Source organism: Peromyscus maniculatus, chromosome 3, assembly GCF_049852395.1.
Source record: "Peromyscus maniculatus bairdii isolate BWxNUB_F1_BW_parent chromosome 3, HU_Pman_BW_mat_3.1, whole genome shotgun sequence".
NCBI classification, from domain to species: Eukaryota; Metazoa; Chordata; class Mammalia; order Rodentia; family Cricetidae; genus Peromyscus; species Peromyscus maniculatus.
The window spans coordinates 106,523,107-106,536,340 of record NC_134854.1 but is presented as its reverse complement, the minus strand read 5'-3'; the positions used below and the strand labels follow the sequence as shown (position 1 = coordinate 106,536,340).

Here is a 13,234-nt window from a genome sequence, read left to right as displayed (position 1 = left end):
TCAGTTCTTTCAATCCAGTATTACACTCTGCAAATATCATTCTGTTGTGTCGGGACTGCTTTTCGTAAGGTTCTTTTTTTTTTTTTTTTTTTATTATTATTTTATAACACCATTCAGTTCAACATAATAGCCACAGAAACCCCTGTTCTCCCCCTCTCGCCCACCCCTCCCCCCAGCCCACCCCCCATTCCCACCTCCTCCAGATCAAGGTCTCCCCCGAGGACCGGGGTTGACCTGGTAGACTCGGTCCAGGCAGGTCCATTCCCCCCTCCCAGACCGAGCCAAGTGTCCCTGCATAAGTCCCAGGATTCAAACAGCCAACTCATGCAACGAGCCCAGGACCTGGCACCAATGCACAGCTGCCTCCCAAACAGATCAAGCCAACTGACTGTCTCACCCGTTCAGGTGGCCTGATCCAGTTGGGGGCCCCTCAGCCTTTGGTTCATAGATCCTGTGCTTCCATTCATTTGGTTATTTGTCCCGGTGCTTTATCCAACCTTGGCTTCAACAATTCTCGCTCATATAAATCCTCTTCTTACTCACTAATTAGACTCCCAGTGCTCCACCAGGGGACCAGCCGTGGATGTCTGCCTTCAGATTCCTCAGTCCTTGGATGGGGTTTATGGCACCACTATTTGGGTGTCTGGCCATCCCATCACCAGAGTAGGTCAGTTCCTGCCGTCTCGCGACCATTGCCAGCAGTCTTTTGAGGGGGTATCTTTGTGGATCTTCGTGGGCCTCCCTAGCTCTCTGCTTCCTCCCCTTCTCACCTTCTCATGTGGTCTTCTTTTACCATGGTCTCCTATTCCTTGTTCTCCCTCTCTTTTCTTGATCCAGCTAGGATCTCCCACTCTTTCCCTCGACTGTCGCCCTTCATTGTTCCCACTCATGACCAGGCTATTCATGTAGATCTTGTCCATTTCTCCGTGTCTTTTTTTGGGGTCCCATTTTCCAGGTAGCCTCACTGGTGATGTGAGTAGCAGTCTAGTCATCCTTGTTCCACATCTAGCATCTTCCTATGAGTGAGTACATACCATATTTGTCTTTCTGAGTCTGGGTTACCTCACTCAGGATAGGAATTCCAAATGGCTGAAAGACATTTAAGGAATTGCTCGACTTCCCTAATCATCAGGGAAATGCAAATCAAGACAACTCTGAGATACCACCTTACACCTGTCAGAGTGGCTAAGATCAAAAACACTGAAGACACTTTATGCTGGAGAGGATGTGGAACTAGGGGAACTCTCCTCCACTGCTGGTGGGAATGCAAGCTTGTACAACCACTTTGGAAATCAATATGGCGCTTTCTTAGAAAATTGGGAATCAATCTCCCCCAAGATCCAGCTATACCACTCCTGGGCATATACCCAAGAAATGCTCAATCATACCACAAGAGCACTTGCTCAGCTATGTTCATATCAGCATTGTTTGTAATAGCCAAAACCTGGAAACAACCTAGATGCCCTTCAACTGAAGAATGGATAAATAAATTGTGGCACATATACACAATGGAATACTACTCAGCAGAGAAAAACAACGACATCACACAGTTTGCAGGCAAATGGATGGATCTAGAAAAAATCATCCTGAGCTTTTCGTAAGGTTCTTGAGGGCATGAAGTAGAACACACGGTTGGCTCTTTTACTAAGACTTGAAAATGGTGTCTTCATAGAATGAGACCTTCTAGCAACTGGCCTATTTTTATTGAGAAAAAAAAGTTCTATTTTTGCTGTTGTTCCTGTTCAGATGGATTGTATTCATACTTAAACCATTTTGATTGATAAATCAATATTACCAGGGGATTGGAGAGATGATTCAGAGGTTAAGAACACTGGCTACTCTTGCAAAGGTCCCAAGTTTGGTTCCCAGTATGTACCCAGTGGTTCACAACCATCTGTAACTCTAGTCCCAGGAGATCCAATGCTCTCCTCTGGCCTCTAAGGCCACCATGCACGCACATAGTTCACAGGCATTCATGCAGGTAAAACTCATACACATAAAATAGAAATAAATCCTTAATAAATAGTCTCCCCAGTTTCTTATTAGTTACAGAGTACAACCTCTTAATTAAATAGTTGAGGAATCAGACATCTTGACCAAGTGGTCAAAACTAGTGTTACCAATGAAGAAGAAAGGAATGCCCCAGAGGAGGACATGGTGTCACTTGTGTAGAATTCTAGTTGGAAATCCATACATCTGAGAAGACATCAGACAAGATGAACAGTAGAGGCAGGGGGACTATACTCTTCAAAAATGTCAGTATTGTATACGAAAAAGGCTATGGAAATAGTCCAGACAAAAGTCAACTCAAAAGATATTAATTAGATATAGTGCCTGATCCCAAACAGTCTAGGACAGTGTGTTACCAGCAGCAAGACTGTCAAGGTCACTGGCCAGTCTACAAAATGAGAGTATGAGGAGCACCAGTACTCACTAACTGAGGTTGAAGTTGCATCATGGTTCTGGGCTGTACTCACTTAATTTGTTCATTGTTGAATTCTGAGCTCCTTGAGAACTTGATGTTCAGAAAGCTCATGATAGGCATTTCTCAAATGAATAAGTGGGTGATTACTATGGGGCCTGCATTTGAGATCAGCCCAAAATAGTTTCTCCATAGACTGCCTCTAAGGCTTCCTGCTTGTATGGGGTCTCAATGATGGACTTTTGCTCATTGTGAAAATTACTCTATCATCTGACATTTACTTGGTTATTTTCCTAGTTGTAGTGTGGTCTGCAGCTATATTTGCTTTTATTACATGTTCATTTATGTGTTTCAAGAGTTAGCTGGTAGTAAGGAATATTGGGATTTCTGGGGTCCTGGTTTCCTTTGTCTGAATAACCCTTGGTATGGGGATTGTGGTATTTTTCAGCTATTGGACCTCTTCATTCAGTGGGATTGGTCCACATACCTTGCTGACTATGGACAGCCCAACTGCAAGTACCTCCGGGTGAACCCTGTGACTGCTCTGACTCTGCTTGAAAAGTGAGTACCCAGGCCTGTGCTCTGTATGGGGAAGTGGGCAGTGGGGCAAAGGGTGGCATACAAGGCCATTTTCCTGTTTCCAGTGCCTTGAAAAACATCTTTGTTTTTGAAGCTAGCTCAGGTGCTGTCAGCCATCTTGACCCTTGCACTTGGTAGTCCAGTTGTAATTCTCAGCTCCAGCAAGCTATAAGTACATATCAGAATGGGATTCTGTATTGCTCTGTGGCCTAATTAGACAAAGTATCTTTCCTTAGAGAAGATAGTAAGATGACTTAGTTTGGGCTCAGGCCAGTCTGGTAAGCAGAAGAGCATGTCCTAGTCCTCGGGGTTTAATGATATGTAGAGCAGAGCTCCTCAGAAATGTGGTTTCACTGAACTGGGTTATCCAACACCAAACATCTCAAAGCTAGCCTCTGGTACACAGGTGCTGGTGGTATGCACCGCAATCTGGCTATGAGTTTTGCTAACCTATTGGGGTTGGGGATTTAGCTCAGTTTGGAGGCCCTGGGTTTGGTCCTCAGCTGAGAGAGAGAGAGAGAGAGAGAGAGAGAGAGAGAGAGAGAGAGAGAGAGAGAGAGAGAGAAGAAGAAGAAGAGGAGGAGGAGGAGGAGGAGGAGGAGGAGGAGGAGGAGGAGGAGGAGGAGGAGGGGAGGGGAAGGGAAGAGGGAGGGAAGGGAAGGGAAAAGGAAAGGAAGGGAAGGGAAGGGAAAAGGAAAGGAAGGGAAGGGAAGGAAAGGAAGAGAGGAGAGAGAACTGGCAGACCCATGTCAAAGAGCTTTTTAAGACTGGCTAGTCACAAGAGTACCTGTATCAAGGCAGTGTAGAAAGTTTACGTGTATGGGCAGCCAAGCATGCTCCAACCCTAGAAAGGCAAGGGCTTGCATCCAGGAGGTCAGAGTAGAGCTTTAGACAAAAATAGAAATCAAGGTGTACCTTTTTTACTATGTGTGGGGGCGTGAGGGTGTTGGAGAATGTGCCAAATGTAAAGGGGAAGCAGAGAATAGACAAGAGTAAGATGCTGGGCTCTGTGTTTAAAGTCAAGAGACATGCTGAGAATTGATGGTTTCATGTTAACTTTCTCCCATGGTTCTCTCTCCCAATGACTTTCTTCTCTAGGATATCTAGAGAGTAAGTATATTGTTCACTTGGGACTTTTCCATCACTTTGAGGCAAGTCCTTCCAGTTTCCTCAATGATGCCAATAACTAAACTAAAGTCCTGGTCCTGTTAGTGGTCTTCACCCTGACAAACTAATCTTCTAAACCAGCCTGGTGCCACCCAGCTAAGCACTTCCTCTTTCTTTGTTCCTTACAGATCTTTGGTTTACCAATTCATTTGGGGATGGGAGTGATGGCAGGGACTTTTCCCATCAGCACTAGGGATCTCCTCTTGGTACTCTAATTGGCTCAGGGCCTGCAGTTCAGCTCTGACAGAGGAGCTCCTAGGAACAAGGCCTATGGCTTTAGGGTCTAAACCCCTTATCTCCCATGAGGATTCCTCATCAAAGGCAAGCCAGGCCCAGAATTCTCATTACCCAGTGGAATGTTTAAGCTGGTACTCAGTCACTTCTCTTGAGATCCTTCACTCTTCCTTAGGTATGGCAATTGGTGATGTCTCACCATTCTGACCTAGCATGCAACAAAGCTGTGTGCTGAGTCCTAGCCATCAGTGAACTTGACATATTTATCCCCAACACTGGAAAGCAAGGGCTCCCCAGGTCACTGAAATATCCACATCTTCCAGCCTCAGAGGAATTCCTTCTCTCCTCTGTCCTGTTCCTGCTTCCCCAGAGGCAACTGCTACCCAAGCCTGCCAGTCTCTCTTTCCAAATCTGGCCCTCCCTAGTGAGTCAAGACAGAAGAACCCAGATCACTGACAGTACTATCTGAAAAAAAGGGAAGTCCCTGTGTCACTAAAAGGTGGACCAACTAGAAGAAAAGAGAATTCAAGGCTTATAGAAGGGCAGGAGAAAGGAGGGTTCACTTTGAGTTTTTCACATTGCTGGGTACAAACCATCAGGGCATCTGAGAGCATGATTCCAACCAAAGGCTTTAGTGGCCAAGAACAACTTGCCTTTTGGCTCTTCTCTTTCTACAGAGAGCGGGATCCTCCTCTTGAACTACAGGCTATCTCTGGCCATCCATTTTTGCACTGCTGTAGGAAATTATAACATCAGTCAAGCCAAATGTCCTGCAAATATAGAAAGGGCTTCTCTGTTTCCTTTTCCCTGTTGGTTTTGTGTTGTTTAGATATATAGCTTATCCAGCAAAAGGAAGGGAGTCCTTCAGAATAATCTAAAGCTCTGCCAGTTTCACAAACAGAATTGTGCAACTAGTATTTGAAGTAGAAGACTGTGCTCACCAGGGCCTTAAGAGCATTAAGGAAAGTCAAGTCATCTGTCCTCCTTCCTAGCCTAGAGCAGGCTTCCACATGTGGACAGGAGTTCCATGCTGGATAAAAAAACAAAAACAAAAATACAAAAAACAAAATCAAAAACAAAACAAAAAAACTCCAGCCTGAAAGGATTATTCTGAGCTTAGACTAGGGAGAAAAGTCACAGATAGCTTTGGTGGTCACTGTCAAAGAGCCAGACAGCTCTGCTTCCTTGCCACTCAGATTGCCCTTATGGACTGTGTGCTCTCCAGTGACTCTGTAAACACAGATGAGCACCCATTGTGCTTGGTGTGTAGCACCTACACAAGATGTAAATTGCCTTTGTGGGATTCCTGTCCTGATTTGTGGCCTCTGACTATATCCCTCTTCAAAAGACTGCCCACAGAGGAGGAAAGAAGGCTCAGAATTGGCCAAAGACCTTTAGGAAGTATGCTTGGAAGTAATTTAGACCCTCCTCTAGACTTTCCCCATGCAGCTCTAATAACAGAGAGCCAGTTCAGTTCCAAGAACAAAGGTGCCAGCTGGCCTACCCCACCCACGGGCTGGCAGTCGGTGCAGAGGTTAGGCCAGAGTAAGTCATCAGCATTGGAAGCCATGGATTGCAGGCCCTCTACAGAGAACAGCATAGTCCTGGGCTCTGACACAGTGGTTTGGCTGGACCTAGAGACTGCAGTAATGTCAGTTTGTCCTTACTTTCTTTCACCCTACCTCCCCATTAGAGCCATTTGCCTGACAGAGCTATATCCATTATTTCTACTCCAGTAATATCACCTGCAGAGCTTTAACAGAACCCAAAACAAAGATCTGAGATTGTACATGATCATTGAGAGCTCAGGCTGTCTCTCACATAAAGCGTGGCTTTGTTAACTGAGAAGGTGCCCATCCCCTGGGAACCTCCTTCCCTCATCACTATGCCCACATGGCATCATACCACTTCTCATCCATAGTCCTGAAACTAATGAAGAGACTAGCTCTTCATTTTTTTTAGGGGCAAGAGTGACCAGCTAGAGGGGGGCTGAAAGTTGTACAGTGACTCTCAGTGACTCATGATCTCTTGCAATTAATTTTAAGACAATATTTTTCTGCCTTACCTTCCAAAATCCATCTCTTAGGTCCCAGTAGGCTAATGAAATAAGTGTACCCCAGACAGTTTTATGAGTCTGCTGGCCAGCAGAGCTGTGCCTTGTCTCAGACTCCTATAAAGGTACTCATCTGAAGACATAAGGGTGAACCAGATGGGAAAGGTATGAGGATAAGGACCTGACCCTCCAAAGCTAGCTCTTGACCAAAGGCAGCTGAAGTTAGGAAGGTGGTGGGTGTCTGAAGGACAGCTCCATAATGAGTAGGTAACTAGACAGTGGGAATACTCTGGACTCCTCCACTCTGAGTAATGGTTAAGATACATATTGCCATCCATCTACTCTCTGCTTATTCTTTGTCTGGTACTATCTCAAACACCTTGCCCCCTTTCTCTCCTTCTCTGTTTAGGATGAAAGATACTAGCCGCAAGAATAACATGTTTGCACAGTTCCGGAAAAATGAGCGAGACAAGCAGAAATTGATTGACACTGTGGCTAAGCAGCTCCGAGGACTCATCAGCAGCCACCACTCCTGAATGTTGGCCTTGGGCCCACAGAGGCCATTTGCCGTAGCCCATGGTCCAGGATCTCTCCTGGGCTGGCCCTGCATTTGTGCATTCTTCCTCAAAGAGAGCATATGTATTTTTTTATTAACCCCTGTACAGTATTCACATAACCTTTCCCTGTAGTAAGAGAGGCACAGAATAATCAAGAACAGGAGGGGTTCAGGGGAAGTTACTGCCATACTTTCTGTGTTATCCTGGGAAGGATGCATTGTCAGTGCTAACATGATGAGCTGCCTCTTATCTGGGGCCCCACAAATTCATGGGTGCTGGGAGTTGAGATGAGGAAGTAAAAGAATAATAATGTGTGTCCTGTTTGCTCTCAAGTGCTTGCTTAAGTGTATAGGAGAGCCTGGCAGGCATACCAACATAGTACACCAAAGCCAGCCTCAGTTTAGAATATCCATCTGCCTCGTTGGCTGACTTATTGCCTCATAAGAGTGTGGCATGTGGCAAGATGACAGTTTCACTCTGGTCCCCGTAGGTGACAGTTTCATTAGTGTAGTCTAACTGGGCCTTGTGGCTAGAGAGGGGTAGTTAGCTGAGTAAACACTTGGGTCCATGCTGAAAAGAAAGTTGCCCCGCTGGGTAAGTTGTTTTTCTGGATCTTGAAAGCCAATTTGGGTCCCCAAGGACCCCAGCCCCCTTTCCATTCATCTTTGTCCCTTCTTTCATGACCATAACACTTGGTTCATAATATAGATTAGCAGTGGCTTCTGAAGGTTCCTGAGTGACAGTCTCACACTTGCCTCCTGCAGCAACATCTCTAAATGATCTAAACCCCTGAAGCCTGAAAACAGCCTGGGTGCCTTCACCTTGGGTAGAGCCTTATGACTTCTTGAGATTGCTCACTTGTGTTTTAACAACAGCCTTCTGGCTATCATCTTTAAAGAAAATGTCCCAAGCTCTACATGGTGGGCACAACCTCCACAGGACTGGATGTTTCTGGGCATGGATCTGTTACCATGAGATAGACAGGGTCAGCTGTAGCTAATGGCTTGTTGCCTCTGGCCCAGCTATCATCAACTAAGTCACATCGTAGAGACAAAGCTCATCTTGCTCAAGCCCAGGGCTCCCATCTTCTGAGCTGTCCCTTGGCCTCACCTGAGAGTATTTTCCTGAAGTCCTATCTTTGATCTCTGGAACCTGGGCCAGCCAGATAGACTCCTGAGACAATGCAAGGGCTTTACTGTGACATTGGTCAGAAGCATCTACACACTCAAACAATTGTGGAAGCTATTAGTGTGACTACTGGTAAGAGTATAATTGCATCATGAAACACTAACCAAGATGTCACAAAAGTGTTCCCAGCCTCAGTGATGAGCAGAGTTACTGGTCAAACGAACAATCTCTCGTTGCCTTTGTCATCTACCCGCTTCTGGGACAGCAGTACTTCTCTCCCATCCCAACATAGACTACCCCATCTAGAACATACCCACCCTTACCATAGCTGTCTTGAATACCAACTGGAGAGAACAGCCTCAGGTGCTCTGCAGATGCCTGCAAGTCTCGACCTTGGCTACACAATGGCCCAACAGTTCAGGAGGAGAGTCTCATAAGAACCCCGAAAACTCGATTAGCCAAGGAAAGGCAGGAGCCTGTGGGAAAGAAGACAAGGTGGTGTCTCTAAGCCCTGGATTTGTTGATAGGGCTGAGAAGTGATTCCACTAACTGAAGTCCTGCTGACTGAGAAGGAAAGAAAGGCCCTTTGCCATGGCTCGCCAGCCTTTAGTGTAGAGATCTCCAGTGCAGGAGAGAGACTGCTAGACTATCATAGCATTTGTCCTTTAAGACTCCATCTTGCTGCCTGTCTAGTCCCCACCTCTGCAGCAGAGGAACTGTCACAGTGAATGAAAACAGGTGGAGGAGCAGGACCACTACCTTCCACAGCAGAGTCCTGCTGAAGAGAATTTCATCCAATCTCAGGGTGTATGAGGATGGCCAACTACCTTTTCTCCTCCTGCCTCTCTATCTGCATCTTCCTGCACTGTTCTCTAACAAAAAGCGGCATGCTCCTTTTGAGCTGTGAAAGCCAGGGGCCTACACTGTCAAGGTGATTATGAATTGATGAAGTAGACTTTTTCTTTTTTCATTTTATCCATAAGGCCTAAAGCTGAGCTACCCTTGAGGGCTTGAGCACAGTATGCATGCCTGTAGGCCTCAGGCTCTGGGACCTTACCTCAGATGCCTCCAGGCACACACATCCTAGAGTCTCAGGTGGGGTAAGACACTGCTGCCTGGAGGTCTGGCCTTCCAACCAGATCCACATCCATGTAGGCAGTCTGATTTGTGAGCTGTGGTTAGGCAGAGGCTCACTTACTTTTTACCATTCATGGGGGAAAAAAAACTCTCAGTATCAGGTGGCACTGGTATGGGTAGAGAAGAAGAAGGCTGCACATGGGAACCCACAGAGCCCCTGTTGGCAAAAGGAGTATCTCCCGGTGACTCTATCATGCACCAGACCCAACGGTCCATCTAGATCCACAGCACCTAGCTCAGCAGGTCCCAGGCCCAGGGGTGGCACTGGCCAGGAGTTTCCTACTCAAACGTCTGAGTACAGGCTCGGTTGGCTTCACCAGGCCTCCTCCGGACTGCTTTTGCTGTGCCCTCCTCCATCTAGCCCTCCCTTTCTTTTATTCATCTGCATTTTAGTCACTCCTTGCTGATTTGTTGGAAATAGCCTTTTTATTTTGCACAGTTCCACATTTGTGGGAGAAATGCAGTGAGATCTATCTGTACCTCTAAAAGGAACCTTTTCCTCTCGTACTCACCTGGAAAACAGCTCTGCTGCAGGCGGCTGCATAAGGAAGGCCTCCTCTGTGGAAAGAGCATGTGTATCCCATTCCCCCGTGTACGCTCCTCTTTTAACTGCTATTAAATATGAGAACCTACATACCTGTTCTAATAGTCACTGTGTTTCTTGGGAGGGTTTTGTTTTTATCCCTTTGGCACAATGTGTCATGGTTTGTGGCAAATACTGGATGGCAGGCAGTGTCCCCCCACTCAGCTGACTGAGGAACAGAGCAAGAACGTGGTGTGGAGAAGCCATATTGTGACCTCAGGTGTTGTTAAGATGTATAACGGACACTTGGCACAGCCACCAAGAGAAGTACGTTGAAGTGCCTGTTTATGTGGGGTACTGGGGTGGGCTGTTTACCCACTCTGTGGGTACAGGCTCCAGCCCAGCAGGAATGATAGAGAATTATCCGGAGCAAAGCTAGCCTGGCAGAGGGGAAGCTGAGCAGCAGGCAGTATGAAGAAGGTCTGAAAGGAAGACAGGAGAGAGAGAGAGCAGGTGCTCCTTAGCATGGCCTTAGGATTTAACCGGAGGACACCGCAGGAGTGCTTGAGGGGCAGATCACATTAAAGCTTGAAGATACCCCGAGCCTGTTAATGCTGGGAAACAGTGAAGGACCTTTGAGCACTATGCAACCATGGTGAGGTCCTGTTCATGCAATAGGGCCAGCCTGCTCACCCTCGGAAGAGGCTGGAAAGAACACCAAGCCACCAGCCTGACACTGTCGTGGACTTGGCTGACAGAAGACCAGGGCTTCCATTCCTTTGATGCAGCTGGCTAGCTGGATTGTCTTGAACAATTCACTTACTAGCTCGCTAGTAACATTAGAGTGGTTCCTAATTTATAGGGTATTGTAAAATGTGAGAACTGTGAAGGTTGGCTGCAGTGCCTGGTCCGGGATAGCCATGCACTATTGGAGGCCCTGTCATCACTTCCCTCCAGTGTACAGCATGCCTCTCAGCTGAGCGTCTCACAGATGTTTCCATAGCTGCCTTGTCTCCTGGCTTCCTCTCCAAGCCCAGCACAAGGCTGATGGGAAATATGCATCTCACACCCCTGTGCAGGAATCAGGGCCACCAGCTGCCTGGCTCTGAGTAAAGCCAGCCTTCAAAAGAAGCCTGCCCTCAGTACCATCTGGAGCCTCCTCTGCTCTCACTTCAGTGCCAAAATATATACCTCCTCCTAATAGCATGTAGTTTGGACCCAGAGGTCCAGATTCCTTGAAATGTGGATGTGGGTGTGGTGTACACATGGGCTTTCCTCCACCCGTGCTTCTTGCTTTGGGAAAGCAGGTTTGTGGCTTTCATCAATGTCCAAGAAAGAGGCCTGACTAAAACACTAGAGATGATAACAAAATCCCTGTAGAGAGAGAGCTCCCTGTGAGTGACCACTGGAGGCTCTGAGCCATCGCTTTCTCTCCTCCCCAAGTGCTGGCTCATCTGAAGACGTGCTCACACTTTTTCAGGAGCCACAATAGAAGGCCAGGCCACCCCCAAAATCAAAGCAGCTTTGTTTTCACTGGTCATACCAGGATGTGTGCTGAAGGTCCAGAGGACTCTACACTTTGGGGCACAGGGGGATGACAAAGGGTCTGGTGTGGTCACTGGACTGTACCAGGCTGCTCACCCCAGACAGAGCACTTTCCACCATCTCTGAGCACTAGCTGGAAATGTCTAGCCCAGGAAGGACCAGCAGCTCCTGTGAGACTGATGCAAACCCAGAGATGTTTTTTTCACAGCTGGGCTTTTTTTTTTTTTTTTTTTTTTTTTTTTTGCTTAGCGGGCAGGGGAGAACCAGAAGAGCTTCTGAGAGATGAAGCAAGGAGAGAAAGGGCCAGGCCTTCCCCCTGGAGGCCTCATTCTGAAGTTAATGGGCAGCATTTGTGGGGAATGAGAGAGCCTCCAAGCCCAAGGGACCAGAAGACAAAGGCTCTTGAGGAAGTACAAGGAGGAGGAGGAGAGGGGCCAGGATGGGCATTGTGTGGGAGAGCTCCCCCTCTATCTGTTTCAATCACTGCAAGGTTAGGGTTACCCTGCATTTGGGGCCCTACTGCATTGTAGGGTCTGACAGCCCTTGTGATGGTAATGGGGGCCTCCCCTAGGATACCCCTTCCTCTGCCAGCCCATACCAGCTTCCAGAAAGGAATGAAGCCCATTCCCTTGGGGTGGGGCAGGTTGCAAGCCCAGTACTGGACCTAAGATAGCAACCCCCTCCCAGTCTGCTAAGTACCTTCCCAGCCCAAGTCATGACCTTTCTCCCTCCAGAGCTCCAGAAAGGGAATGGAATCTGAACATCGAGACGCTTTCCTGGCCCTGAACAATCCTCCCTTTCTCTAGTCTCAATGATGGGTCTATTCCCTCCTGTAAATGGGTCTCGCCATCTCCAGCGTTCACCTTTGCTTGGAAGGGTAATTAACTGCATCTCCCTCTTGTTCTCCCTCACACTCCCCTCTCTGTTACCAGGCTCAGATAAAGCTGGGTGGATGGCTTTCTCTTCCTTTCTATTCCGTGGGGTGCTTATTTCTAAAGCTAGTGGAGGAAGGCGCTGCTTTCCCCAGCGAGCCTGTTCCCTAGAGAGCCTGCTGGGGAAACCACTTCCGCAGGCACTGGAAGGGTGCCCATGGCAGCACCTCTAAGGCTTTTCAGGGTGCCAGCTCTGAATTACCAGTTCACACAAGTGTTTTCCAAGGTTTTAGGGAAGAAGTTTTCAGGAGAGAAACTAAGGAACGGAGTGGAAGACTACATGGGTTCTGGACACTGAGGGCAGATGTGCAGATACACGAAAAACAAAATAAGACCACATCGTCAATGCTTCTTAGAAACAGGAAAGCCTCAGGTACAGGGCAGCAGGACCACAACCAGGTAAGAAGACAAGGACAGGCCCATCCAGGGACAGATGGGCACCAGGCTGGTGGAGAGGCAGGTCATATGAGTAGGTGGTCCACATCAGCAGGAAGCTGAGCCTCTGACTACTCATTTCTAGTTACTGTGAACTTGTGTGGGGTTTTGTTGTTTATTTGCTTGCTTTTGTTGTTGTTTTTTAAGACAGGGTCTTACTATGTAGTCCCGGCTGGCTTGGAATCGTCATGTAGACTAGGCCTGCTTCAAACTTACAATGATCCTCCTTAGTGCTGGGATTAAAGGTGTGCCACCATGACCAGCCTTGTGTGGTGCTGTGAGATACTGAATTCTGCAAAGGCAGGAACACCACTCCTACCTGAAGTCCATGCACACTCAGCACAGTAAACGTTGCATGGACACACAACCCAGGTGTCACGGTATTGGAGCTGGCTAAGAACCAGGGGGAGAAGTCTCTGAGGACAATGATTTCTCAGGAGAGCCTGCCGCTAGCAATCTTTGGAACTGCCACGTTGTGGTAGATAATTGACAAGCAAGCCAGCCTTTAAGTTCATTTCATTA

General features: G+C 47.4%; 1 protein-coding gene across 3 annotated transcripts in view; it reads left to right on the top strand.

Annotated features, from left to right (window-relative positions):
* Positions 1 to 9,909, top strand: part of Exoc6b (exocyst complex component 6B) — a 491,948-nt gene extending 482,039 nt beyond the window's left edge. For all 3 annotated transcript variants that reach the window (XR_013049947.1, XM_006991543.4, XM_076567063.1), the window contains 2 exons: positions 2,871 to 2,983; positions 6,865 to 9,909. Coding sequence is in view for 2 of the 3 variants with exons in the window: in XM_006991543.4 (XP_006991605.1) it covers positions 2,871 to 2,983; positions 6,865 to 6,991 (240 nt within the window). In the remaining variant the exon portion in view is untranslated. The remainder of the gene's footprint in view (positions 1 to 2,870; positions 2,984 to 6,864) is intronic.
* The last annotated feature ends 3,325 nt before the right edge of the window (positions 9,910 to 13,234 follow it).